At 37.8% G+C, this 25290-nt stretch overlaps 1 protein-coding gene across 5 annotated transcripts; it reads right to left on the bottom strand.

Annotated features, from left to right (window-relative positions):
• Window positions 1-2020: 2020 nt before the first annotated feature.
• On the bottom strand, window positions 2021-24414 carry BOLL (boule homolog, RNA binding protein). 5 transcript variants are annotated; one of them, XR_009743985.1, is made up of 12 exons: window positions 24270-24414; window positions 21871-22014; window positions 17922-18013; window positions 15974-16028; window positions 15207-15282; window positions 14031-14158; window positions 12727-12798; window positions 11718-11765; window positions 10576-10701; window positions 9055-9129; window positions 4034-4170; window positions 2021-2629 (listed from the first exon to the last, which is right to left on the bottom strand). XR_009743985.1 is itself a non-coding variant. In XM_061456716.1 (12 exons), the coding sequence occupies exons 1-11, from the start codon at window positions 24285-24287 to the stop codon at window positions 8072-8074; spliced, it is 864 nt and encodes a 287-aa protein (XP_061312700.1). In that variant the 5' UTR covers window positions 24288-24414; the 3' UTR covers window positions 4032-4170; window position 8071. The 5 variants fall into 5 exon arrangements, 4 of the variants coding, with proteins under 4 accessions (XP_061312700.1, XP_061312691.1, XP_061312715.1 ...); XM_061456716.1 differs by lacking the exon at window positions 2021-2629 and adding an exon at window positions 8071-8101 and having other exon boundaries at window positions 4032-4170; XM_061456707.1 differs by lacking the exon at window positions 2021-2629 and adding an exon at window positions 8059-8101 and having other exon boundaries at window positions 4033-4170.
• Window positions 24415-25290: the final 876 nt, after the last annotated feature.

Here is a 25290-nt window from a genome sequence, read left to right as displayed (position 1 = left end):
AGGGACCGGGCACTTAGCAGCTGCAGTTAACTAAATGACTTGCATATAAGAGCACGAGAATCTCCCACATTACAGAAATTTTCAGTGTCAGTAGAATAAAACTGTGTAGTTGAAGAGAATTAAAAAAGTCATGAATGCTAGAACATCAAGATAATGCAACTGTAGGCTCTACCTGAGGAAACAATGTAGTTCTCTCATACCATATACCATTTGTGTGTCCCTGTTATGGAATTCCAGAAGTCAGTTATTGTGCCTCAATTTCGTCTGCAGAAGAACGCAACCACTATAAACTTAAAGGTTCAGTTATGACTGGTTTGATGTTATGCCATCATTCTTGGCGAGCATTCTGAAGAAAAATAAGCTACAATATCAACAGAGAGCTCTCAGTATTTCTACAGTGACCTATGGCTCCTGGAGGAAAGCCACCATGAAGAGCATCATCTTGGTGTCTTATAGGTTTCTCAAGTCAACATGAAGCATTGTTAAGACCTGGTGATACAAATCCAACAGTACCTCCACAGCGATGTTACAGGACCCACAGCAGAATGCTGCAGGTATAGTTACGTGCCTAACACTGAATATCCTTCCCAAATGATCAAGTGCATATGCAAGTAAAACCAAAGTAAATGTTCTCTGAAACAAGGGCCATGGGATCAACTCATTATCAACAATTTAACATCTGCAGCAATTAATGGAAATAAACTACATTCTGTGAATATCTGGACTAGAGCCACAATCTGATAACATGTGACTGCACAGTATTTGTAAACTTGCAAGCTAGTTCCTCAGCTGAAAGGAGTTTCCTGCAAGGACTTGGGATTAAGTATTATGAACTCTGGGTCAATGCGCATTTGTTTCATGATACAATAAATAAGGCTCTAAGAGCCATTCTTTTGCACCTTCAGAGACATCACCTCCTTAAAAAAATATAATTGACTATATAAAAATTTCTCCATGGAAATCTATTACTGTCATAATGTGCCAAGATGTCTGTAATATATTTATGTTAACGAATTCTAAAATCTGCATATCGAATGGAAGAACAACTGGACAGGTGTTTTTAGTTGTACAGAATGGCTCAGAAATACAACATCTACAGCAGTTGATTATTTCCCCCCTCAAGAACGGGCTGAAATCCCCATGTATCCGATAAACTGTGTATCTTTTTTTATATGAATTGGTAAAACAATCCCCCACAGCTGCTATAGTAACAAGTATTTTAAAATAGAAGCTATTAAGTTATATTTGTGCAGATTTTTCTACCTAACAAAAGGCAGAAAGTCACTTGAAGAAACTTGCAACCAAGTCATGGTACATGGCATCTCCTTTCACAACAATTTGCAAACAGCATAAGAACAGAACTGGAGTCCACCTCTCTTCCTGCACAATATGAAAAAATGCTACTAACTGCTATAAATCTTTAAATATATTTACATATTATACACAGATATTTACTGACTGCAGTGCCCACTCTATAAGATGCCTAAATAATTAAAAAAGCTCAAGCAAAAAAAAGCCCCACAAAAAGATAACTTCCATGTTACTATAGAGTAGATAAAATTGAAAAGCTGAGAGATAGTTACATAAAGACCTCAGTGTTACAGAAGTGATAAGCTATAGCCTGCACTCCTATTAAATAGAGGCTGTATTTTAATCTTTGAGGAATCAGCCTTTTATAAAACAGATGCAATTCTAGTGGGTGAGAGGAGAAGCAAGTCAAAAAAGAGGAAGCTATCTCCTTGTAGCTGAAGAGGAAGCAGTGTTTAATCTCAACTTGTGCTACTGCCAGGGAGTACCTAAGTTGGGCACAGACAACAGAAAAAAGTAAAAGAAGCAAGGAGAAGTTTTCAACGGTGTTGTAATAGCAATAAGTTAAATCTTGCCTTTTTCTACATCTAAAAACATACCATAAATCCAAATTTATTGCTTATCATACACAAGAAACATGTCAGCTTCATATGAGAATAAACTAGTCATCCAAATTTATCAAAAAAAGTGAAGAATACCAACTGTTAAAAAAAAAAAAGTAGGCAAACTCTTTTGGAATTAAAATGCACAGATTTAAATAACCAGACTTCAATCAGCAGCACATAAATGCTGTCAGTATGTGGGAAAATGGCATTTACTATGTAACTAACGTATCTTTAAAGTTCATGTAATCCAGAAATTAAATGTTAACTTTCCCTTTTAATAAAAAATATGCTGATTTTCAATCTATGTTAGTAAACAAAGTTTATACAGTAGGCTGTGTATCAGAAATCCCCATTTTGTCTTGTAACAGTATTTTTACTAAGAAAGGAAATGCAGGATAAAAATTACGGTTTCACATGTTTTTGCCTGTCCAAACTACAATATTTCATTTGATTACTTTACAAAAAGGAGTACTATTTAACTTTGGCATTTTCAGGCAAACGTTAGGAGTTAGGAAGAATATCTGCTCCATGTGATAGGTAGTAGATAGCTAAAAGAAAATAAAATTTGGTTTACAGTCTGTAGAAGGTGGTATGAGAATTTTATCTTCCATTCTGTAATCGTGTCTAGGATGAAATGGGGACTTCATGTGCATTGAGGTTTCAGACTCAGATGAATGATGTGAAAAATTTCTTCTCACAGAATGCAGCTTCAGTTCCTAAAGAGAAATAGAAATACTGGTTGCTTCTTCTGTTTCAAAGGGTGTCCTATTTACTTCATTAATAATGCTTCAATAAAAACTTAGTCTAGTATGATACTGCGTCAGCTAGACAGACTTAGCTCAAAAAGGAAAAGCGGATTTCCATTCACATAGGTGAAGTCAACAGTGGTAAGAAATATCTTCCTTTATTTACAAGTATGGAATCTTAGAATGAGTTAAGAATTAATTTACTTACAAAAATAATCAAGTTCTGTTCATTGATCATACAGCCTCAGTAAAAGTGCCAAGTTATTAAAGCAACTGTACTCTCTTTCTAATTGAACGGGGAAAACGTACTTTTATAATATGCTACAGTGCAAAACTATTATAACGAATTGTTTATTTTTTTTTTACTTTTGCATTCTCTGTAATGTTACTATGGGAATATAGCATTATGCTAACATATTTTCTTTTAGTAGCTAAAACTCAAGACTTGTAAGACTCGAGCTGAATAACTGATAGCTGTCCTATTTGTAAACCAACAGAAAGGCAACTGGCTGTGATTAAGTAGTATGTCAGTGGATGCCACTAGTTGCTGATAAAGACATGGCAAGATTCAGGAAACAGGGTTACCATTTTAGGTGCTGACAAGAACAGCTTCTAGAATGGTATTCTGTTTTTATTTCTTATGATCAAATTCTCTTACAGTCTCCCTTTCCATCTCAGCTGCTCTGTATCCCACTTGTGGAACTCCCATCTGTTCTATTCCCTTCTTAACCAATCTGAGTCCTTTCTTCTCAGTCCTATTATGCCATATGACAGACTAACTAGCCCTGTTTTCTAACCTCATTCTGCAAGCTCAAGCCTTTTCAGCATTAACTTTTTTTTGCTAACCTTACCCACCTTTTTAACCTCCTTTCTGGCTCTGACAGTTTTCTAATGCAACCAGCTGTAACTCCTACGTTGCTCTCAGGATATTCAAGCCACTTGAATCTCAGGATTTCAGTTTCTTTCCATCATCTACTAGCTCTGCATCATGCTGTGTGCTGCTTTCTTAAGTATCTAGCTTCCAGGACCATCTAGTGCCAGTCTCCCTGCTCACTTTAGCTTTCATTACATCAACCTTACAGTCCCAATCTATTTCTCTTACTCTTCTTCCAGCTGACTCCTATGAGAATATTGAGGAAACAAATACATTTTCTCCTCTCTATTGCCTGGTCCCAGAAGAAAAGAACTATGCTCAATTTCACCTCAGCAAGCTTCTAATATTTTTTCAAAGCTACATCTAGAGATAAATCACACAGACACATAGACAGACAGTGAATCACACCTTAACCAATAGCAAGCCCCTGTTACAAACCACTGAGCTGTTCAAAGCCTATCAGATACGAAATGGACACAAATTGTAATGAAACAACTGACCGCAAGTTCCACAGCAGGCAGCTGCGAGCTGCTATGGTGATGATGGATCTCAGCCACATAGGAAGGCCAGGACAAGAAAATCAGTGCAGGCAGACGAGAGCTGCCCAAATGGCTTAATACTGAATGCTCCATAGTGTCTGTCAAGTAAAGAGAGAAAGAACATACAGATCAAAGAAAGCAAAAGAAAACACCCCACTAAACAAGAATGAGAACAAACTATTAGAACTAAAAAAAAAAAAAAAAAAAAAAGGAAAAAGAAAAGATTGTAAAGAGAGCATAGAATGCATAGAATGAACAATGCAAGAAAAAGCATGCCATCTACAGTTTTCAATGTTAATGTTAAATTAACAGATTTGGTTTTGGTGGTGTTTAAAATACCTGCTTTACAGGCAATGGACTTTACTGCAGCTGGTGACAAATGTCTTGTTAAAATATGTCATAGAATCATAGAATGGTTAGTGTTGGAAAGGACCTTACGATCATCTAGTTCCAACCTTAAAGTTTGGATTCATGTGTCTGAGACTAAGGTAACTTTGAACAAAGGTTTTATTCTCTCTCTTCGTTTCACTGCAAGTGGAAAAAAATCCAAAACAACTTACCTATACAGAAAATATTTTGTAAGATTTTTTTTGCTCCAGATGGAGTATCATACAATAACACACTACTTATTGTACAAGTACTAGCATAAAATTACTATGCTCTTCCCAAAATGATTACACCAAGACTTCCTCTTACAAAAAAAAGACAATTTATGTATATATAGATGCATGTGTATATATACGAACACATATAAACACATGTATATTTAAGTGTATTATACACACAGAGAACCTAAATTTTACCTTATTACTCTCATTATAGAGAAAAAAGGAGTGCTCCAAGTTCAGCTAAATTCACAGGACATTCACTATCAAAAGGCCAAAGTTTTAGCATCATGCACCATTAAGATCTGAATGCACATATACATGAACTATACTACAAATACCCTTAATTCTGACATAGGAAGATTCCCCTCTGCCTTTTCAGTTAGACGCAATATAATTATGGACAATATACTGTAGACTGGAATTGCTCAAACAACAAAAAAAATACGTTGGACTTTTCAAAAAAAAAAAAAAAAAAAAAAAAAGAACAGCCAAAAAAACCGCAACACCCCCCTCCTCCCTCCAAAAAATCCCAAAACCCAAACCACACAAAAAAAAAACAAAAACAAAAAAAACCCAACTTTAACGCTATCAAAAAAAAAAAATTGTGGGGAATAGAGAACAAAGTAGTGAAATGAACCAAACATGCAAACAAATCAGAAAACCAGGATATGTTTCTGTCACTGATAGGTTCTTATTGTTAGAGGACTCAATCAGGTTTTCAGGAAAACACATGAAAATACTTACTACATTTAAAGAGTAAGCTTTAAAGAAATACTATAGCTGTACACTCCAATTTAGTGTACAGCACTTTCAGATTTGCATTAAAGAAGATCGTCAGACTTTGTCAACTAAAACTGGTCTATTGTGGCGACAGGAGTGAAGAGTTTAGAAATTCTGATTCTCCCCAACAAAGCTAAATGTCCAAGCTCAAATAAAGAGAACACCCCCTCCGGGGACCTAAAAAGTCTCCTATAGGAAAAGACACTGTATAATCCTGTATGTCAGCCAAAACATTCTGTTGGACACAGACCATATAAACAGCAAAAAACTCAGACAGCCTGGAACCATGCCTACCTCTGACACATATACTGTACCTGGAAAAGATGACTGAGAATAGAAAGACACAAAAAGTATGAGACAACAGAACAAACCCTCCCCACCTCCATGTCCACCTTTTATACCTTTGCTCAGTTTATGCAGACTGCAGTTATGTTGCTCAGCTCCCACAGGCCTGTGTTGCTCATGGATCTCCCTCATACACACACACTATCCAGTAAGTATTTACCAGGCCAGTGCCTCAGAACTCAACCACCAAAACAAAAATTTAACTCACAGGTATTTCTCCCAGACCTGAAACCAAAGCATGTGAATTTCAATCTTCCCTCAAGTTTCTGCTGTTACTGTAGACCACACAGACCTTGCTACTGAACAGAATCTCATAGATGACCTCTAGGAGCATCCAAACATTAATCTCCAAGATTCTGAAACACTGCACAAGATCCAGCAGAGATGAACCCCACATCCTGGCTTCCTAAAAAAAGAAGTGTTACCTGGCAGCCTTTAAAAACAAATGTCAACCCTAGCCATTTGTACAGATGTTAAAATGAAATTACTTCCACGAACTCATGAACAAAACACACAATAATCACCAAAAGAAGGCATCTTCAAGTAAATACACAGGATCATTAGCAAACACGGGAGCAAGGGGAGGAGATTAGTATTTTTGACTCAAGCCTGATCTGAAATATCAAAATTTGGATCTAAAAAATAAACTATAGCTGGAAGTTGGTGAATGTGTTTTTCTACTTTTCATTTAAGGCTATTACAGATTTTGTACTAAAAGTCACATCACCAAAAAGCTATATAAGTGGTAGAATAGAGAATGAAATATAAGTTAGGGAATTGCCAGAACTGAAGCCTCCTTTGTTAGCTGCTATACCATTAGTGAACCAACTTCTCTTTTTATACATCCACAACAGCAATGGAACAAACTTAGAATTGTTATTTTCTTCCTCAGCAAAGATTTCATCCATTTTGTTCACTTAACCTTGTGACATCATTAAAATAAAACTGTAATGCACACTCTGTTTTAAGTTGCATTTGAAACCTCAAAGAAGTCTACAACTGCCAACAGTATCTGGCTACTAGCTGTACCCATCCTGCTCTCATGACTTAGAGCTCCTAGAACAAAGTGTATGTTTATTCCTAACACAATTCCTAATGTACTGGAGGCAATTCACACATGACCTTCAATATAAGGTTGTTATTTTAGGCATCTGCTCTCTCTCACATGGCCACTATTTGGCAATTTTGAAGCAGCAGACACATCTGTTCGGGTATTTTTAACAAGACCAGCATTTTTGTGAAGCTGGGGAGCAGGTGGTAATGACACAACCAGTTGTTAATACATGGCAGGCTGCTGTCAACATTTGCTCCTTATTTTTTAACCCAACCATTGTTGAGTGCTCAGCTACAGTAACAGACACAATGCAAGCTGATCCTGCTTGTTATATGTAGGATATATTCAAAGCTTTGAGCAGGTATGTGAAAAGGTAAGGTGAAATTTGAAAAGGAAGAATTACATTCCAGAACTACTAGTTACTACTAAATGAAGCTAAATAACTAATTAAAAACTAAAACCTGTAAAAACCAACTTGGCATCATCCTGTAATTAATGAAAGACTTGCTGAATTCTGACAATTTTAAGGGTTTAACTGTATCTGTCAATCTACTCGAGACGTGAGCAGACCAGAGTTTCAATTACAGGTAACAAACTTTAAGAGAATGGGTAAGAATGAGCAAGAAATACAGTGAAGGAATAGACAGGATCAGCAATTTCATACTCACTTTCCTCAAGTTTAAATCTGCACTGCTAATACAAATCTTACTTCCTCTACCCTATCCCAAATGTCTTGTATACATACAAGAGTTCATGCAGTTGCTTGATAAACCCGTCTCAGGAACCAAGTGTAAGTTAACCCTTTTTGGTTGGAGGGAGTAGAGCTTCATCTTCAACTACATCAGTTCCCTGACCTGGTATACCATAGTGGCTAACAAAAACCTCTACCAGCACAAGGAAATGGGTGGTGTGGAAAATTGAATGAATTGCTGGGTTATGCCAGCTTTGGCTGTAAGTGAAATCACTTCTAAAGCTATGAATAAACATAGAAAATACTGTATCAGGAGATAAGTAAGAATATGAATTTGCAGCTCATTTCCTATACCACAGTAACCAAACATGCTTTGACTATGCATGCATATATACATGTAACTTATCACATTATCACAAGGTAAACTTCTTTGCCTTTGCTATAAGGCAAAGCATGGTACTATGGCAATTACTGTAGAAGAGGAAGAGCTGCTGTGCTCTAGATCTACCTTGTAACTTACTTCATGCTATCTTGCTCGTATAGCCCTGGCCCTAGGAAAGATAATAAAAGTCAAGTTTCAAGGTGAAAAAGCTTCTTTCTGATACAGTAAGTATTCACTCATTTTTCATTCTGAAATTACTATTGCTTTTTAAAGTGTTTTCATACACTGTTAGAATATAAACTGGATATTATGATCACTGTGTTACACCAACTCCCTTTTAAGTATTCCTTAAAAATATGAATCACTCAGATATTCATGTCTCAAATTCATATTCAGCTTTTTTTTTATTAGAGTACTTGCATTTCATTCCAAGACACCACTTAATGTTACAGCCCCCTCTACTGGAAGTATTTAGTAGCTATTGTTACACAACAATCTGGAAAAAAAAGATTTTTCTCTTAAAAGAAAATGTAAAAATATTTAAAAACAAACTAAAATGCCTATAACATGGTTTTGATTCATTCATATCCAGTCTGCCACTTGTAGCTGAATAAGCATCTTTCACAGAAGACTCAGTGCTGTAATCTCAAGTAAAACTACAGGCACCTTTAGTCCTTTCTTGTCAAGCAAATCTAGGCTAAATGTAGTTTAGACATTATTTCATGTTGTGTCAACAACCTTACTGATTAACGCAAAAGGATCTTAAACTGGAACCCCAAAACCCCCAGCAACTTGTATTAAGTGACATGGAAGAATCACATTTTAGAATGGCCATTCAAGAATCAGAATTACACAAAAAAATACCCATGGGTGACCAACCGGCATTGTTTTTCATGCTCCATGATCCAAAAACCTACCTCTCCACAATATGAGGTGCTTATGTAAGGCTGCAAGTAATGAATTCAACTTCCCAAGACCCAGAGACAAGGATCTGTAACTATGACTTCAAAGAACTGAACGAGGTTCACTGTTTTGTCACCTTCCCCTCTTCTTTTACTGTTCCACTTCAAGAATGGGGACAGTGGTAGTAAAATGCCTTCTTTAACTAGCTTTGATACTCACAGGCGCAGGCATGGCTATAGCATTCTGAACAATAGGCTGGTGATGTGACGCTTGAACTCCGTGATCAGAATACACCTGGTATTACAGAAAAATAAAAAAAAAAGCAGAAAAACTTGTTTCACAATTGTATGTTTTTACAAACTTTTCACATGAATTTAGATTCCTTAGAACTTCAAACAACATTTAAAATACTGACTTCATAAAAAACAAAGTTTCAGTATTTAAAAAAAACTACTTTCCCCACTGTACTAAAGTTTGGTAAAATCAGTTTATCTAGAGCAGTGTCAAAAATCACTGTCTTTGACAGATGTATCACACTACCAGAAATCCATTTCACTCAGCTCTGATTGGAGCAGTGTTTAAATGTGTAGATTAGCACACTGAAATACAGTTCCTAGCATTATCACATTTACATACAAATAAGACACAGGCTTTTCTTTGAATTTTATACCAGCTTCTTAATTTCCACATACTGCTTCCTTTAACATCAACAAAATGTGTACCTGTGAACTGAGAGCATGTTACATCCAAATATTCCTTAACCTATTTGATTATTTTCTTAAGTGCTCACAGGCTGCAAAATTTCTCTGATATCCAATTTATGAAATACAAAAAGTAAAATAATAGCACTGGTAATATTTATGATTTTATAAACACTGAGTTACATGCATTTAAACAAAAAATAAGAAAAACTCCAACAACCAAAGTCTTGTATTATTCAATTCCTTTATAGGGAAATTAAATTAAAATATGTCAGGATTTGCCACTTAAGATGTTTGAAATACCAGTTTTGGAACTTCTCTTGTAGCAATAAAAATACTCTTCAACTTTTGTAAAAATACTCGATTACTGTCCTAATTTATCATTTATTTTGACATCCCTGTTAATGAGAAATGAATTATCAAAGAGGAAAAGTACCAATCATAATACACTTAAAATTTTATATTGAGTTTTTCTGTAGCAAATTATTTACTTTCATTTTTAATATCTAATTATAAAGAAATGGCTTTATTGTATATTAAATATCTCTTAAACATTAGAAATGCTACTGATATAGAAGCAAAAAAAAAAAGGAAAAGAAAAATATTTAACCATTCAACTACTTCACTTATTCTGATCTTCAGAGCATTTAAAACTGAGCTTCTGCTCACAGAGAAAAAGAGTAACTTCAGGAAACTGTTATGGCTTGGGTATACTAATCCAGCATTCTGAAGAGTCTGACTCCCATTTTACTTGTTATTTTCAAACAGAACAAAACAACCCAATTAGTTTTTATACTGCTATCTATCATACACTTGTGACCCCTCTGTAATATTTCAAATTAAAGCATCCTCCTAGAAAACTGGAAGAGATATTCTTGAGGACAACTGAAATGATTTAACAGCAGCAGCATTAACTGTGGGGGTAAGTACAGGGAATAGTTGATGTTAAGTGCTCTGAACTACCTGTGCTTCAACCAAAAGAATGTTTTTCAATTGCACATAAAAGCTTGAACTGTAAGTAAAGTTTTTATAAAAATACCTCTGGAGCTGCAGCTTCTACAAGGAGAGGTGGAGGTACACATCCACTTTCCTGGGTAATCCCTATCGGCTGATAAATGACTTCAGATGGTTGCACATACAAGAATGAAGGTGAAGAGACAGCAGACTGAAATAAACCACATTACTTTCATAAATAATATGATTTATGCACTATGAACACCAAAGATGCTTTTAAAGTTTTATCTTCATTAATATTTAGCAAAGAGAACAGTAAAATAAAGTGTCAAATCAACCTTTGATAACCTAAAGAGACCAAATGAAGGGGAAGTTGGTAGGATAAAACAAAAATGTCCTGTAGCTTTTATACATTTTTCAGATTTTATTTATGTTTTGGAGAGTATTGTTAGATAAATCCTAAAATACATAGAACTGACACTCTCAAGATCACAGAAACGTAACAAGTATAACCTTGTAAAAATGTTACATTGAAATAATAAGCATTCTGTTTTAAAATAAACCCCACAGTATTTCTGTAATTCAGCACCCAGATTTCAAAGCAGCAGATGACATTATTAATAGAGATGACATGGCCATAACTGGACAAGGCTGCTTGCTACTGAAGTAATGAGGATGCTTTGTAACAGTTCATTCTTCAGCGACTTAGTCCTTTCAGCTTCAAACTCTTCAAGTTCCTTGAGTGTCAAGATTTCCATATTAAGCTCCTCTGCTACAGAGATCACAAAACCAACAGTCTCCCCCGCCAGAATTACCAGGCTAGCAATTTCAAGTTCTTCCTCATATTTCAAGGGTCTGGGTTTAGTTTCACCCTACTTGTATGTCTACATGCTTCTACTAGTAATACTCCAATCAAACATCACAGTTAGTTATTAAGCTAGCTGATACTCATTTCTCCTATCAGGCAAAATATGGCAGTTTTTACCTGCTTCTGAGAACTTACTAGATAATTTCATACAGACTTTTTGCCAGAGGGAGAAAGGAGGGGAAGATGCTTCCTTTATGTCAGATTTGTATCTGATGTTTCAATAAATGCTATAATAATAAAATGTTATTTCAGGTTTTGGTAACATTTAAGTGTTGTGAATACTGGTAAAGTTCACTGTAAGTGCACCAGACTTTTAAACTGGATGCAAACTAATGTTAAAATACTGAAACTGTATTTACCTGTGGAACAGGCCACTGCCACTGACTTGGAACACAGGGGGCTGGTGCCTAAACTCAAAAAAAAACCAGTATTACTTATGTGATTAAGAACATATGCATACACCTATTGTAATTCCCAACATACTAGAGTCAAAACCATCTTTAATCTATAATCAATACTTAAACAAAATATGATTTTCATTAAGCCCCCAAGTAATTCAGGAACTTGGTTTCACCTACATCCACTCAGCTTCTGACTCTAGCATTTCATTAACTTCTAAAATACTGAAGCATCTTAAGAAGCATGGCTAATTAAAAAAGAACAGAAGATACAGAAAGCACTTAACTTGCCAATACACATTAAAAATACAGACATACTGCATAAATCCAGTAGTGGGCCACCAAGATGATGGAGGGACTAGAGAACAGATGTATCTGGATGCTGAGAGGATTGGGTTTGTTCAGCCTTGAGAAGGATAAGGGCAGGAGGGGTGCTGCTAAGGGATGACAGCATAAATATGACTAAGCCAGATTCTTGCCTGTGGTGTTCAGAGCACGAGTCAACAGACACAGGTTGGAACACTGAATATTTTAACTAGTTGAAAAGAAAATACTTTTACTGTGAGAAGTATCAAGTATCAGAAAACGCTGTCCAGAAAGTTGTGCAAACTCCATAGCTGCAAATATTTAAAATTCAATTGGACAAGTTCCCAAGAAACTTGATCTACCAAGCCCTGCTTTGAGCAGGAGTTTGGCTTAGATTATAAAAATTAAGGATGATACTATACTAACCCAGTTGTCTAGCAACACCAAACAAAATTTTAATTATTACATTTCCTCACAGTTACATAGGCAGAATAAATTATTTTATAGTTAAAAGATCTTAAGTGAAATTAAAATCTCTTTTATATGACTATTTTGAACAATCTTTTTATTTCCTAAGAATAAACAGAGCCAAGACAGTGCTGCAAATAAAACTCCATGACTGGAAGGAATACTGATGGTTAGAAGACAACTTTCATATAGGTACCTGATACTGGTATGTAGGAGACTGATAAACGGGTTGAGCCACCATCACAGGTGAACTGGAAACAGAGCGCGACTTGAAAAGAAAGACGTTAAAGTCTTAATGAAGCAATTTAATGAATTACCACTCCTACTAAGAACAGTTCCAGAGTACTGTAATGCTGAGCCATCTCCCCTTTCTTTTGAAAATGGATTTAACTTACGCTTAGATTCTTCAAAGCCACTGTTTCTAAGGGACTACATTAGAGATGAAACAACCATCTTTGGTGTATTTACTCAGTTCTTTCCAGAAAGCATTAGGCTATCACCATCTAGAAATGCTAAGGCCATCCACTACCCTGACTATAGATACATTTTTTGTAAATACTTAAAGCATTCTAAGCTGTCACTGATGTTTTCCTACCCTCTCCACAGCCCCAACACAAGCTTCCCTTTCCCATTCTCTACCTCACACCAGACTCAGCATTCATCTGATTTGACAGTCAGCCAGTTTAAGGAGCTTGAAACCTGCCTGGGTTTTGTGTGGGCCTAGTTTAGGTTCAAAAAGAAATCAGTGAAAGAAAGGGGGGCAGAAATGTATGGCCATGATAGAGGACAACACAGCCCTCCGAACCTATAGTTCTGACTAGTAAAGCCTACTGCGTGCAATTTGTAATTGGAAAGATTCAATGCTATTTGTTTGAAACAGTGGATATGAGCCAGAAATTTGGGAAATTTGTTTTTATTCATTACTAATTTTTCCACTGAGTTTTTCCCCCAACATGAAGGGATTTTCCACTCATATATGTCTGTGAATGGTGTCTAAGGTCCCCAAGGCTACTAAAGGCAAATAATCTATCAAATTATCTTACTTCTAAACAAATTATTATTCTTGAAAAAGAGTATGAATGACTGTAAAATAACCCAATTTCAGGTTTGCTTTCTTGATCTAGTACTACATTCTCTTTTCATCCTCAGTGTAAGAATTTACACCCAAGAACACCTCATTCATGGAGGAATAATAAATGGAGCCAATCAGCAGTCAAAAGCACCAGAAACTCCTTAGAAAAAACAAAACTTCTCCTGCAGCAGGGCCCACACTGATTCTGAACTACCCTGTCCTATGGGTCATATCAAAGCAAAAGTCCCCTGCAGAAGACCAATAAAATTAGTAATACTTAAAAACATGAAATAAACAGGCTAATACAAGGAAGCCATTTAAACATCAAACATGAGCACATCCTAAGAAACTGGAAGCAGCATGGACTTCAAAACACTGCACTCATCCTGGTCCACAGAAAAGCACATATGCAAAAATAATTGACTTACTGGCCATGGCTGCTGAACAGAAGCAACTTCAGATGTATGAAAATAAGCCACTCCATTATGGTATATGTAGGGATATCCACTTGATGTAGTTAAGTACATTGTAGCAGTTTCTGGTATTACAGTAGAACCTGAAATTAGTATTTTAAAGTTTACTTACCGGAAAATTTTATTTTTTTAGATTTGTAGGCCATAAAAAAGAAGAAAAGGTCACTTTTTATCTGTAAAGGAGCAAAGCACTCAAAGGAAAGAGCATGGAGCAGCGTGCCTAGTGCCATCTCAATTCCCTCTCAAACACAAAATCATCAAAGCAGATGGTCACAGGACATCTCCAGAGGTAGATGGGAAAGGGGTACAAAAGATAACATGCATATAAATTACTCACCAAAGATACATGTATTTTTTTGACATTCAAATGTTCGAAGATAACTTCACATTGTAGGAGATTTTAACTGGTAACCTCCACAAACTCATATTTAGCTGATACAGGACCCAAGCACTAAAAATAACCAAATTATTTCACTACAAGGTACTGCCTCCTCTCTCAGCACACAGACCACGTGGCTGTGTCTGTTTCTGTGATGGTACATGGCCTGGCAAAAGTAAATACTGGTAACTAGATGTCAGCGACAGGGATACTTCTCAGCAATGCTGCCATTATGGTGGTGCTGTAAGCCAGCATGGGTTGATCCCAAAGCAGAGTTTCACCTGTACAGTCAGTACTCTAATAGGTACTGACAGCCATCATTATTCAAATAAAGGGACAGATCCCCATGCAGATGAGCAGAAGTGTGGGGTGAGGTTTTTTTTTTACTACAGCAAAGTTACAAAAGTACACCTCATTCCCTGCTGCACTTACAAAAGGAATGTATTTTACAGCTCTGACACACAGCCTTTAGTGTGGAGTAACAGAACAACATGCCCTGGTATGCCAAAACCTGATGAAGCTTCCCTTAAAGGTTGGTGATTCATATCCTACTTTTTCAGTTGTTTATTACAGAAATAAAACTGCTTCTGGCAGGAGATGGCATCTTCTCTGGAATAAAACCTTGTTCTGTCTCCCCCCAAAAAAATCTTAACAGCTTACTTGATCAAGATAAAGAAGTAATCTGACAAAAAAACTTATCAGTACCCCTCTTACGTAAGTGTTCAGTCTGAAATGCAAGTAAAAATACATACGAGGATTCCGTATTTGTTGTTTTCTGATTGCTGGACCAATATTCAATTTCTTATCCCTATAATTAAGTTTTTTAGCCTAGAATTAAAGAAAGAAGACGTTTTCTACACAGACATGAAAGAAACAAAATCAGACATACACAAGTCACTCATTAGGTTTCACCCTCCCCTGCTTTTTATTTAGAGTGCATCTCAAAAACCCCCAAAGCTATACTAATTACTTTTCTATCCTAACTTAAAGAGTTCACATACACAAACTTAATTCTTAGTAATTTCAAGTACTACTTACTCCTCATGGGGCCTCCTGACTAACAACTGGTACCTATGATTCTCAGCAGCATCTTTTCATTTTACCACTAGAGAGTTACATCAGCTCTGCCAATCAAACATGTCTGCATGAAAGACAGCAGTTATCTTCCCAACGCCCAACAAAGCTTTGACAGCAATTTATTTTCTAGTAGAGCAAATGAAAGCAATTGTGAAGGATAGAGTCTTTATGGCTCTATATGCACAACGAACCACATACCGAGTAGGGAAGTAAAGACTGTATGTCAAAGTCAAGAGCTGTACTACGAACTGGCAACTCTTTCCCCTAGTTCCAGAAGACCTCAGCCTAAATCTTGTATTAGGTCTCACACAGACCAGACTGAAGAGACCTTCAAATGCAAGCTGACAAACAAAATACGGCCAGCCAGTAAGAGCTAGTTAGTGTCCAATATTAAATTAAGTATTTAATTTAAGAGATAAACATAATGGGGACTATCACTTACCTCTTGTAAAATCTTCTGTGCATCTTCTTGAGTTTCAAAAGTAATGAAGCCATACCTAAATAAGAATTATAAAAGCTAACCCTCTGAATTTTTTTTTTTTTTTTACATACACTGCACATCATTTCTTGATATATAGTGCAAGTGAATGAGCAGCCCCTGTGGAAAGCTACACATACCTCTCTCCGCATTGCTCTTGTTACTCAGTGTGTATCTTTAGTTCCTTCATTTCTACTAAACAAAGACTTTGATGAAACACTTGAGATGTTATTTTTTTCTATACTGTACTTCACAGCACAGCTCCCACCTACTTCAATGATTGCTTTGCATTCAGTGAATGCTTTATACTTGCACAAGCACTACCCACTATACTGAGTTCTCAGATCAAGCAGCAATGCAGAGAGTGTTTATCTATGATTTATTCTTGTCATTCTTCACATGACTAGCATTAAGCAAGAGTTCTGTGTGTTCTCATACTTCGTAACTACTGCAACAAATCAAAAAGGCTTTCTGCACAAACTCCTGCTGTATCAAACCCCCTCAATTCATTCCCACAAACCTATGCCATCGAACGTGCTTTGTGCAAAGTATCTCATCTTATAATTCAGGTCTGTACCACAACGCGTACTTTCAAAAATGCTTATTTGAGTAGAGAGTCCAATAAGACTTTGACCAGCTTGACTTTTAAATCTGCGAGCTTTTCCTCCATTGCCTTCTCTAAACAGATTTGTAAACATTTCCAAGTTCAAAGAACACAGAGACGATTTACCTAGCTTGGGACCTTATCTACACAGCCTTTTCATTCTGTGTGCTGTCTGGACAATAAACTAATAGACACAATCAGTCACAAAACCCTTTAAGTTTCTTAAATCACTTGTCAATGAGATGCAATGGATTGCTTGGATTTCAACAGAAATACCAACACTGTTGAAACCAATTATTTTCCAACATTTTTCTGTGAGACATATATTGGCAATCACAACTGCATAATAATTGGATATTCTTGGTTACTGTATTATATGGACACATGTACTGCAAGTCTCAGGTATCTCCTGGAATTTAGTAAAAGGGTAAGAGGCTTGGTAATAGATCTGACAGCAGAACCAAGTCCAACGTGCCATATAGGTATAGCACGCTATGCTAAGACCTGCAGCTCAGCATGTAATTTGCCGATATATATTATGGCAGTATAAAATGATGAGATTCAGACACCAAAGACTTACTGCTCAGAAGAGAGCTTCTGACCAAAGTGAACTGTTACAGGTACAAATTCTCATGAACATTCCTTTCTGCTTCAGCCGTTCTGTGGCAGTACAGTTACTCATCTTACTTTCTTGACCACTGCATTAGTTGGGTTCTAGCAATAACCTTACTACCCAGTCTTAATCTTTCTTCAGATCTGCTCTTTGGCATTTCTTTTATTGTTGACTTCTAGTCTTAATTCCCTTTTCTGCAGTCACAATTCGTTATCAAATTTCTCTCCTATGTTCTTGTTCCATAAATCTTCACACAAAAGTCTCACATTATTGCCAATGCACTCCAGCATAATCAGATGTACCTCGCCTCTTCCTCCATTCTTCGGCTCCTTTCCGCACTGGCTTTCAGTAGTAGAAATACGCATGTTTAATAAGTAAACTACTATTTTAGGGTTATCTATTTAAAATACTGTCATAAGAAAACCCTGAAAGGATTACCGATTTTGTCCTAGCTGCACACACCTTCATCTTATAATAATGTAAGTATAGAGTTTTACAGTTATGAACTACAAAGACATTTACATGGAGATGTTAAAGGGCAAGAACACATTTTTGCATACATGGATTAATGGGGAACATCAATGACAAAACAAATAATATTCTGAGCAATGAAATTCATAATCAAATCTACTATAGTCAGTCAGCTTTCTGTTATATTTTCAATTCCCACAACATACTTATCCTACAATACCAACCCCTTTGATACTCCAGCTCTGTCATTTACTATCTTCACTTCTTTCACACTGCCATACTGAGCAAAAAACTTCTTCAGATCATTTTCATTAGTCTGGTACAGTAAATCAAGAAGGGGAAAAAAAAAAAGAAAAGTTGGTTTGCATATTGTTTTATTCAATGAATACTTACTGTAAGATTTTTAATGGATATACTTTGGATAAAGTTTTCTACAAACTACTGATAACTCTGGATAGAAAAAAAAAAATTACCATGTATGAGCCTTCACAGCTCCTATTTAATTTCTCCGTTTTTACATACACCACGAATGCTAGAAAGCCACTAAAATATTATAACTTATGTTTTAGTGGATTTACATAACAACTTTTACAGGCAAGACCATTGAAGCAGGTTTACTACATGTGAATTTTAGTTTCCATAAATTACATACTAGAGTGCTATTTACAATATGAAACATTACTGTGATGCTTTCAAACTTCAGAGAAGCAGAGTATGCAGGCTTCCAGAAAGGATATGCATAGGTCATATATGAAAAAGATCCCTGCTAAACAACAGCAACTTAATGGTCAAATTCATCTAATCTATAATCCCTCTTTCAAAAGTACATTTAATATAAGACTCTGCAGATATGTATACACACACCACAGAAACTTGCCATTATAAATTAAGAAAACAAAGGTCCTTTTAATGAAGAATGTTCTAAATCCCCATGGAGGAAACCGTTTGCTTCTGAGTATGCATGAAGTAAGACAAGTTCCTAATGTAATAGCTATGTGAACACTTACCTACCTTCTATGAATCAGTTTTCTTCTACTGTGTAAGCATATATCAAATAGAGTGCCCTAAACATCATATTTCAGATGTTAAAGTTCTGTTCTACGTGGTCCTTAGTTAATACTGTACCTAATGCTGGAAGAAGTACACTTACATACATAGATGCCTATATGCCTCAACCAATTTCCATATTCACCTATATTTTTCGCTGAAGAATTATATCAGAAGTACTACTCTACCTTTAAGTGAACAACTTTTATTAACTGTGTGTATACAATTTTATATATCCCCTCCTGCACATCAAAGGCTTAGCTGCTTCATCCAAGTTTAAGAAACAAGAACAACTTAGTAGAAACAAAACCTAATTTGAACAACTTTCATAACTGGAAAGAATATGAAGTTAATGCTCTTTTTGAAGAATTCGACCCTCCAGACACATTTTACAAAAACAAATAATGCAGCTTGCTCGCTATAACACCCAAGTCCAGCAGAGAACAATGATGGTAGAACATTATCTCCCCAGTTAATCCAAGTGTTCAGGCACTGAAACACTAGAAAATACCCAGTCGCTCTGAAAGTGTGAGGAGAAACATCACATAGGAGGAGAAACATCAGATAGAAGTGCACTGAGTAGGTGTGAAACGCATCAAGATTTTATTATGGCTCAGTAACTGTGTCTTCTCCTTGCAAGCTGTTGTTTGAGAAACTATCCACCATGAACAGGTCAAAAGAATTCTGGAGTCCAGAACCATTCTCTTGAATAGATGATCACACTTTGCACCTAAAGGGAAGTGTGAAAGCTTGTGCACACAGGAAAACAGGTTCAGGCAAACAACTGATTGTTTCTATAGACCAGTTGTGCAGCATATGCTGTAGTGTTTGCACATAAAAATGTACAAAGCACATTGCAAAGCACGTACAATGTTCGAAAGACTCACAGTGAAGATTTTCCTTTCCTTAAAATTTTCTCCTGTCCGGGATTCAGCAGTAGCAGTCATTTTTCTCAGTAGCTGGTGCAGTAGCTGGTGTAGCACTGCTACTGCTGACCCCAGGACATCTGCAATGAACACCAAAACTATCTGCTTAGAAATGAAAGGCCTGTAGATTAAATTTCTCATTTCTGGGAGATTGTTTTTTTTAAGCTCCACGTTACATGTAGCAGAGCTGCTTCACAAGCTGAGCAAAAAAGCCTATTACAAAAGAGTTGAAGGCTAAAATAGGCCAAGAAACAACCAAAGAGCCTTTAAGACTGATCAGTGGTGAAGGTGTCGCTCAACACCTCAAGGACATCAGGGATGGTTACACATGACTGTAAACTTGGAAAGACAAAGGTTTATCTGCAGAGCAGTGTATTAAAGGGGAATAAGAAGGAAACACTGTTCTAAGATTCACAGTGAAAATCTGCAAGTATCTGGACAAACACGGTATCCAAAAGCTTGACAGAAACACATTCAGGACTTTTCCTGCTCACGACAGGACAAAGGTACTTGTCAAATTCTTACGAAAGGCAGGGTGTACACCACTGAAGAAAGAGTTCTTCAGGCCAAGATGAAAATGTACCCAACTGAGACCTGTCTTACTTATATCTCTAAATTTAAAAAGGCGAGATGCTTCCTCTTGTAAAGAGCAATCATTGCTAAAGTGACAGACCAACTGGTAAAACAATAAAAGAGCTTGCTGGAAAACAAATAATCTTCTATTAAGTGCCTCCTTTTTTCACAAAAATAAATAAATAGATTTTTACCACCCCTCCCCCCCCAGCTAACTTAAGACCTTTGGGGTAAAAATACCCCAAACCCCAATGCTTTTTGCCATAAGAAGCCCATCAGAAAACAATCCAAGAATGACATATATATCCTACAATTTGAACAGAAATTTAAGACTCTACTTGATATTAAGTCATAGAAATTGGAAGAGTTGCTAAAATGTCAGTAAGTGGTTTCACACCTTCTGTTTCTTCTCCCAATTAAAACCATCTTTACGTTTACAGATACAAACACACTTAATTCCTGTTGTTGCAATTAAGATTCATAATAAATTTTGATGTATAGCAAGTGAACCATGAAGTCAAGAGACGCTTCAAAATGAACAATATGACAATTAACAAAAATACTGATATATTATGCAGAATAAGTGTTTTAAACTGCCATCAAGAAAGTGAGACAAATCTTTTTACAGCTCTAGTAATTTGCTTACTATTAATGCAAGAAGCTACTGTGCCTCTTTGCCAAAGCCCAAATATACTGAAGATCCTGTACAACATCGCCTTAATTATGAACGCCTGTATATAAATTATCCAAGTGAGCCAGAAGAACCTTGAATTTCTTGTGTTTATTATGCAAAATTGTCATTCTTCCTCCTCTTCATCTGAGTCACCACTCAGAAGGTCCTCAGCCTAGAAGGATTAAGACAAAGAATATACTCTTGGTGGGAACAAAGAAACAGCTAAGCAGATCAAGGATGTTTTGCAAAAGTCAATGACAACTCCTAATCTGAAGTGGTAAGAAAGAAAAAAAAGAGTAGCTGATCTGAAGATCTGGAACATATCTTGTCACAACCATTGAAAGCAACTGAACAACATCAGAATGGCTCAATATTCACTGCTCTTTGAGGTTTTTAGGGCATATGTGAAGGCACGAGCATTCTAAGAATCCAGATCACTACTGTAAATTGCCCAGAGAAGATTTAATATTTGTTTTAAAACAAACACTTGCTCTGAAGAAAATTACTATGGTAACTGAGGAATACATGCACTGTAGCTCCTTCTTTGTATTAACTGGAAGAAAAGTGCTAGAGGAACAGAAGCTACTGACATTTGTTCTGTTCAATCGTTAACACTGTGGTCACAGTTTATTAAATTACATCAAGTGTTACACAATAAAAACGCTTCTACATACTTTTCTACCATAAACTCTGCTGATGACAAAAGCCATCTTCTTTGAAAAAGAGAAAATTCTGAAGAACCAGTAATGTCAAAAGCATTTAGGTGTACAAATGGACAACTGTGTAGTACAGTTACATGAATCAAGGCTTAATGTTTTATTCTCTACTGCTCATTTGAACACTGCAGTGAAGGGCACTTTACCACCTGAACAAACACACATGACTGTATTTCACATTTTTTTCCTGTTGATTTTTATACAAATTATCATTTAGTAGAAAAATAGGAAGAAATACCTTAAAATCAATTCCTCCTACAAAGACGCGATTTGGAGTAACTGTTCCAAACCTTGGAGTACTGGTCAGACTATTTAATGGCACTGGAGACGCAGTGTTGGGACATGAATATAAAGATTCTGTTTGCATCTGATTTGGTGTCTGCTGATGGAAGGAAAATATTTTCAAATATTTTCAGTTATCTTACACACAGATTTCTCAACAGAAAAAAAAAAATTTTTTTTTTGGGAGGCACAGCAAATACTGAATAACTGAACACTAACCATGTATTTTTTATTCAGAATGCAAATCAGCAAGCATTTAAACATAAGCTTAGTTTTAAGCAATTCAGTAACTTAGTGATACACTATTGTCTTTAGTTTAACTTTCATTTTAACACTTTTCTGAATGAGACTTTTAGGGCCTATTCTTAGTTTTTCTGCTTGCACAGCATCCTGCTGTATGAATCCCAAGCTATGAAGTCTATTTCAGAGATTAATTTATGTCTACTAGAAACCCCTTAGCTTAAACCTATACAGAAAAGGCCTTTTCAACTCACCTTACACTCTCTCACACACACACAATCTACAAAACTCTGATCCTCTGCAACTGCTTCTACTTGATTTTCCAAGTGCCAAGCACACAAAATTCCACCATATAAAATCAACAAGCTCATTACAACTGATAACAATTCTTGAAGACTAGTCTTTTAATTCAACACCCTTCTGGCCTACAAACACAGTACACAGTGATTCAAACAGAAATTCTCTCTGTGGAAGAACTACCAGGTTGCCCTTGCCCTGGTAAAGGAAAGGGACACAGTACAGTGGGAACTTCACGGAAACCATTATTCAGTGAAGCCTGACTGATGTTTTAACTTCCACATATGAACTGGGAAAAAATACAGACTCCCATTCCACTGGAAACTGCATAGTCAATCCTAACCATAACTGTAAAGCAGCCATATAGTGCCATCACCATACTTCTCCAGTAAGAATTGCAAGAGGCTTCAAGAACATTTTTGCCATGGTGGTTTTTCTTTGTCTGTCCCCAACTAAACTAAACTAAACTAAATCAAAGTTTACTAAAACAAATTGTAGGCTATAGTGTCCTGACAGTACCACTAAGGAAAGAGCCCAGAGTAAAAGGCAAGCAGCTACTGCATTGCTCCTACTGGGAACACTACCATAACAGTAGTGCCTAACCTGAAAACACAAAACCAAACCAACCAAACCAACCAAACCCATCACTTGCAAGCAAGGAACAATCATAATCACTACAGTCCCAAAGGCTTTAGAAGGAGGAACATCTGTAAAGAACAACTTTTGAAGGGTGATAAATCAAGTTACTTTCTTCATCTCTCACACCGAATACAGTGTTCTACTTGTATATTCATCTGGCAATTGTGTACAGCACTAAAATTTAACTATAAAGTTACAATTAACAGTTGATACCACAGCCAAAGGACATTCTTTACCTCAAGGATCTCAAATTTAATTTTCTCTATACAAGCCAAGAGTTTTAAGTCTCATTAAAAAAAGTCAAACAAACCCAAATCCCAAATGGAAGAAATGAGGAATTGAACACATCACTTGTGAACTCCCAATACAGTAAACCCCAATTTAAAATGTTAAAATCTGTATTCTGATAACTGTCTCAAAAATAATTTCCTCTTTAATGCCAATGTAGAAGTAAAAAAACCCCAATATTAAAAGATCTGTGTGCACATCACCAAATAATGTGAGTTTCTGCAGGTCTTTAAACACAGTTTTTAGATTTTTTTTTCCCCTTAAACAGTATGGATACGTATATACATGTGTTTTTTCATAGAGTTACAGAATGGCTTGGGTTGGAAGGACCTTAAAGCTCATCCAATTCCATGTCCCCCATGGGCAGGGACATCTTCCACTAGACCAGGTTGCTCCAAGCCCTGTCCAGCCTGGCCTTGAGCGTTGCCAGGGATGGGGTAGCCACTTTTCTCGGTTATTTCTTGCGTTTAGCAACTGCTCTTTAACCGAATTGATATAATTTTCACTTTCATGTTGAACACATCCACAATCAATCAAGCACGACAAATACCTAAATATCAATCCCACCTTACTCCCTGAACAGCCCGTTTTTTCACAGTCCATATCCCGCAACGTCACGAACCAGACACCCATCATTCCTAAGTACCGGGTACCGCTGCGCACTCGAGGCGAGCGGTTTACCCCAACTGAGGCTGCCCCCAGCCCGCCACACCACAAAGCAAATGGCGGACTCGCGCGGCGCTGGGGCCGAGCCCGCAACGGCCGCCGCCTTCAGCGAGGGGCGCATTAGCGGGACAGCTGCACTCCCACCCGCCGCCCCCCTCTGCCTTCTCCCCGGAGAAGGCCCCAGCCCCCCCGGAACCGGCCTTGCCACCGCTCCCGGATCCTCACCGCGCTGTCGGGCTCCATCTCCCCGTCGCCGCCTCAAGCCCCGGCACGTTGCCGGCACGCGCCAACTCTCCTCAGCTCCGCCTCGCGCCCAGCCGACGAGCACCGGCAGAGGGGCCTGCAACGGACGCAGGAACACACAACGGATGGGGGGGAAGCGGGCTGGAGCAGAGGCCGGTGACGGGAAGGAGGCCGAGGGGGGAACAGAGCAACCCTGCCTCGCCCCAGCGGCCCTGCCGGGTCCCGCTCTCTCAGCTGGCCCCCCTCTCCCCAGCCGCCCTGCCGCCGGAGAACTCGCTTCCTTTCCTCTTTCGCGCTACTCTCCTCAGCACGGGGGCGACCCCGCCTGGCCTTCCCTTACGGACCCCTGCGGCTCCTCACCACACGTTCACCCGCCCCGCCTCAGGGCGCTGGGGTGGGCCGGGAGATGGGAGCTACCCTCCGTCGCTGGCCTCGGAGTCGGTACAGCGTTCCCCAGCCGCTTCCCGACGGCCTACCGAGGTGTTTGTGCCCGTGCGCCAGGGGGGTCACAAGCGGCCAGTGTCCTCTTCCCTCCCCTTCCTGTGGATATCGTGTCACCAGCGAGCCCCCGCGCAGGAACAGCACCCGGAATGGACGCCCTGACGAGATTGCCAAGACTACTGCTCGAACCTGCGCTGTGTAGCCTTGAGGCAGCACGGGAACCTCCCTCCAGGTCTGTCCCCACCCACTGGGGAGGCAGGTAGCAAACCCCTCCACCGGCGAAGGGGTAAATGAGGCCATGCGTTTTACCTGGCCTCTGGTCTCAACCAGTGAGGCACTTCCTGGGTCTGACTCACCAGGCCCGTACGTAATGGAGGCAAAACCATAGTCTAGACTGTACAACTGTCAACATAAAGAAGTAACAGTCGTTTCTGCAACTCAAGAAGGCTTCCTAAGGTTCACAGAGTCTCTCAAGTAGGCTGGCTGCCCTGAAAACGGCTGTGCAACAGCAGGCCTGGGATGGCCTTAGGGGTGTAATTTGGGGTCAGCCAGCAGAGAAGCT

Source organism: Pezoporus flaviventris, unplaced genomic scaffold (genome assembly GCF_033815535.1).
Source record: "Pezoporus flaviventris isolate CSIRO_AGI_PZ_B2104156 unplaced genomic scaffold, CSIRO_AGI_Pfla_v1 ptg000001l, whole genome shotgun sequence".
Classification (NCBI taxonomy): domain Eukaryota; kingdom Metazoa; phylum Chordata; class Aves; order Psittaciformes; family Psittacidae; genus Pezoporus; species Pezoporus flaviventris.
This window is presented reverse-complemented; position numbering and strand designations above follow the sequence as displayed.

Excerpts from the sequence above, each read along its gene's own strand:
- BOLL (XM_061456716.1), bottom strand. Across the intron at positions 18,014-21,870 it reads TAGGAGGAATTGATTTTAAG|ACTAATGAAAATGATCTGAA; the intron begins GTATTTCTTCCT and ends TTACTGTACCAG. Across the intron at positions 15,283-15,973 it reads CACAGAAGATTTTACAAGAG|GCTAAAAAACTTAATTATAG; the intron begins GTAAGTGATAGT and ends CTTTAATTCTAG.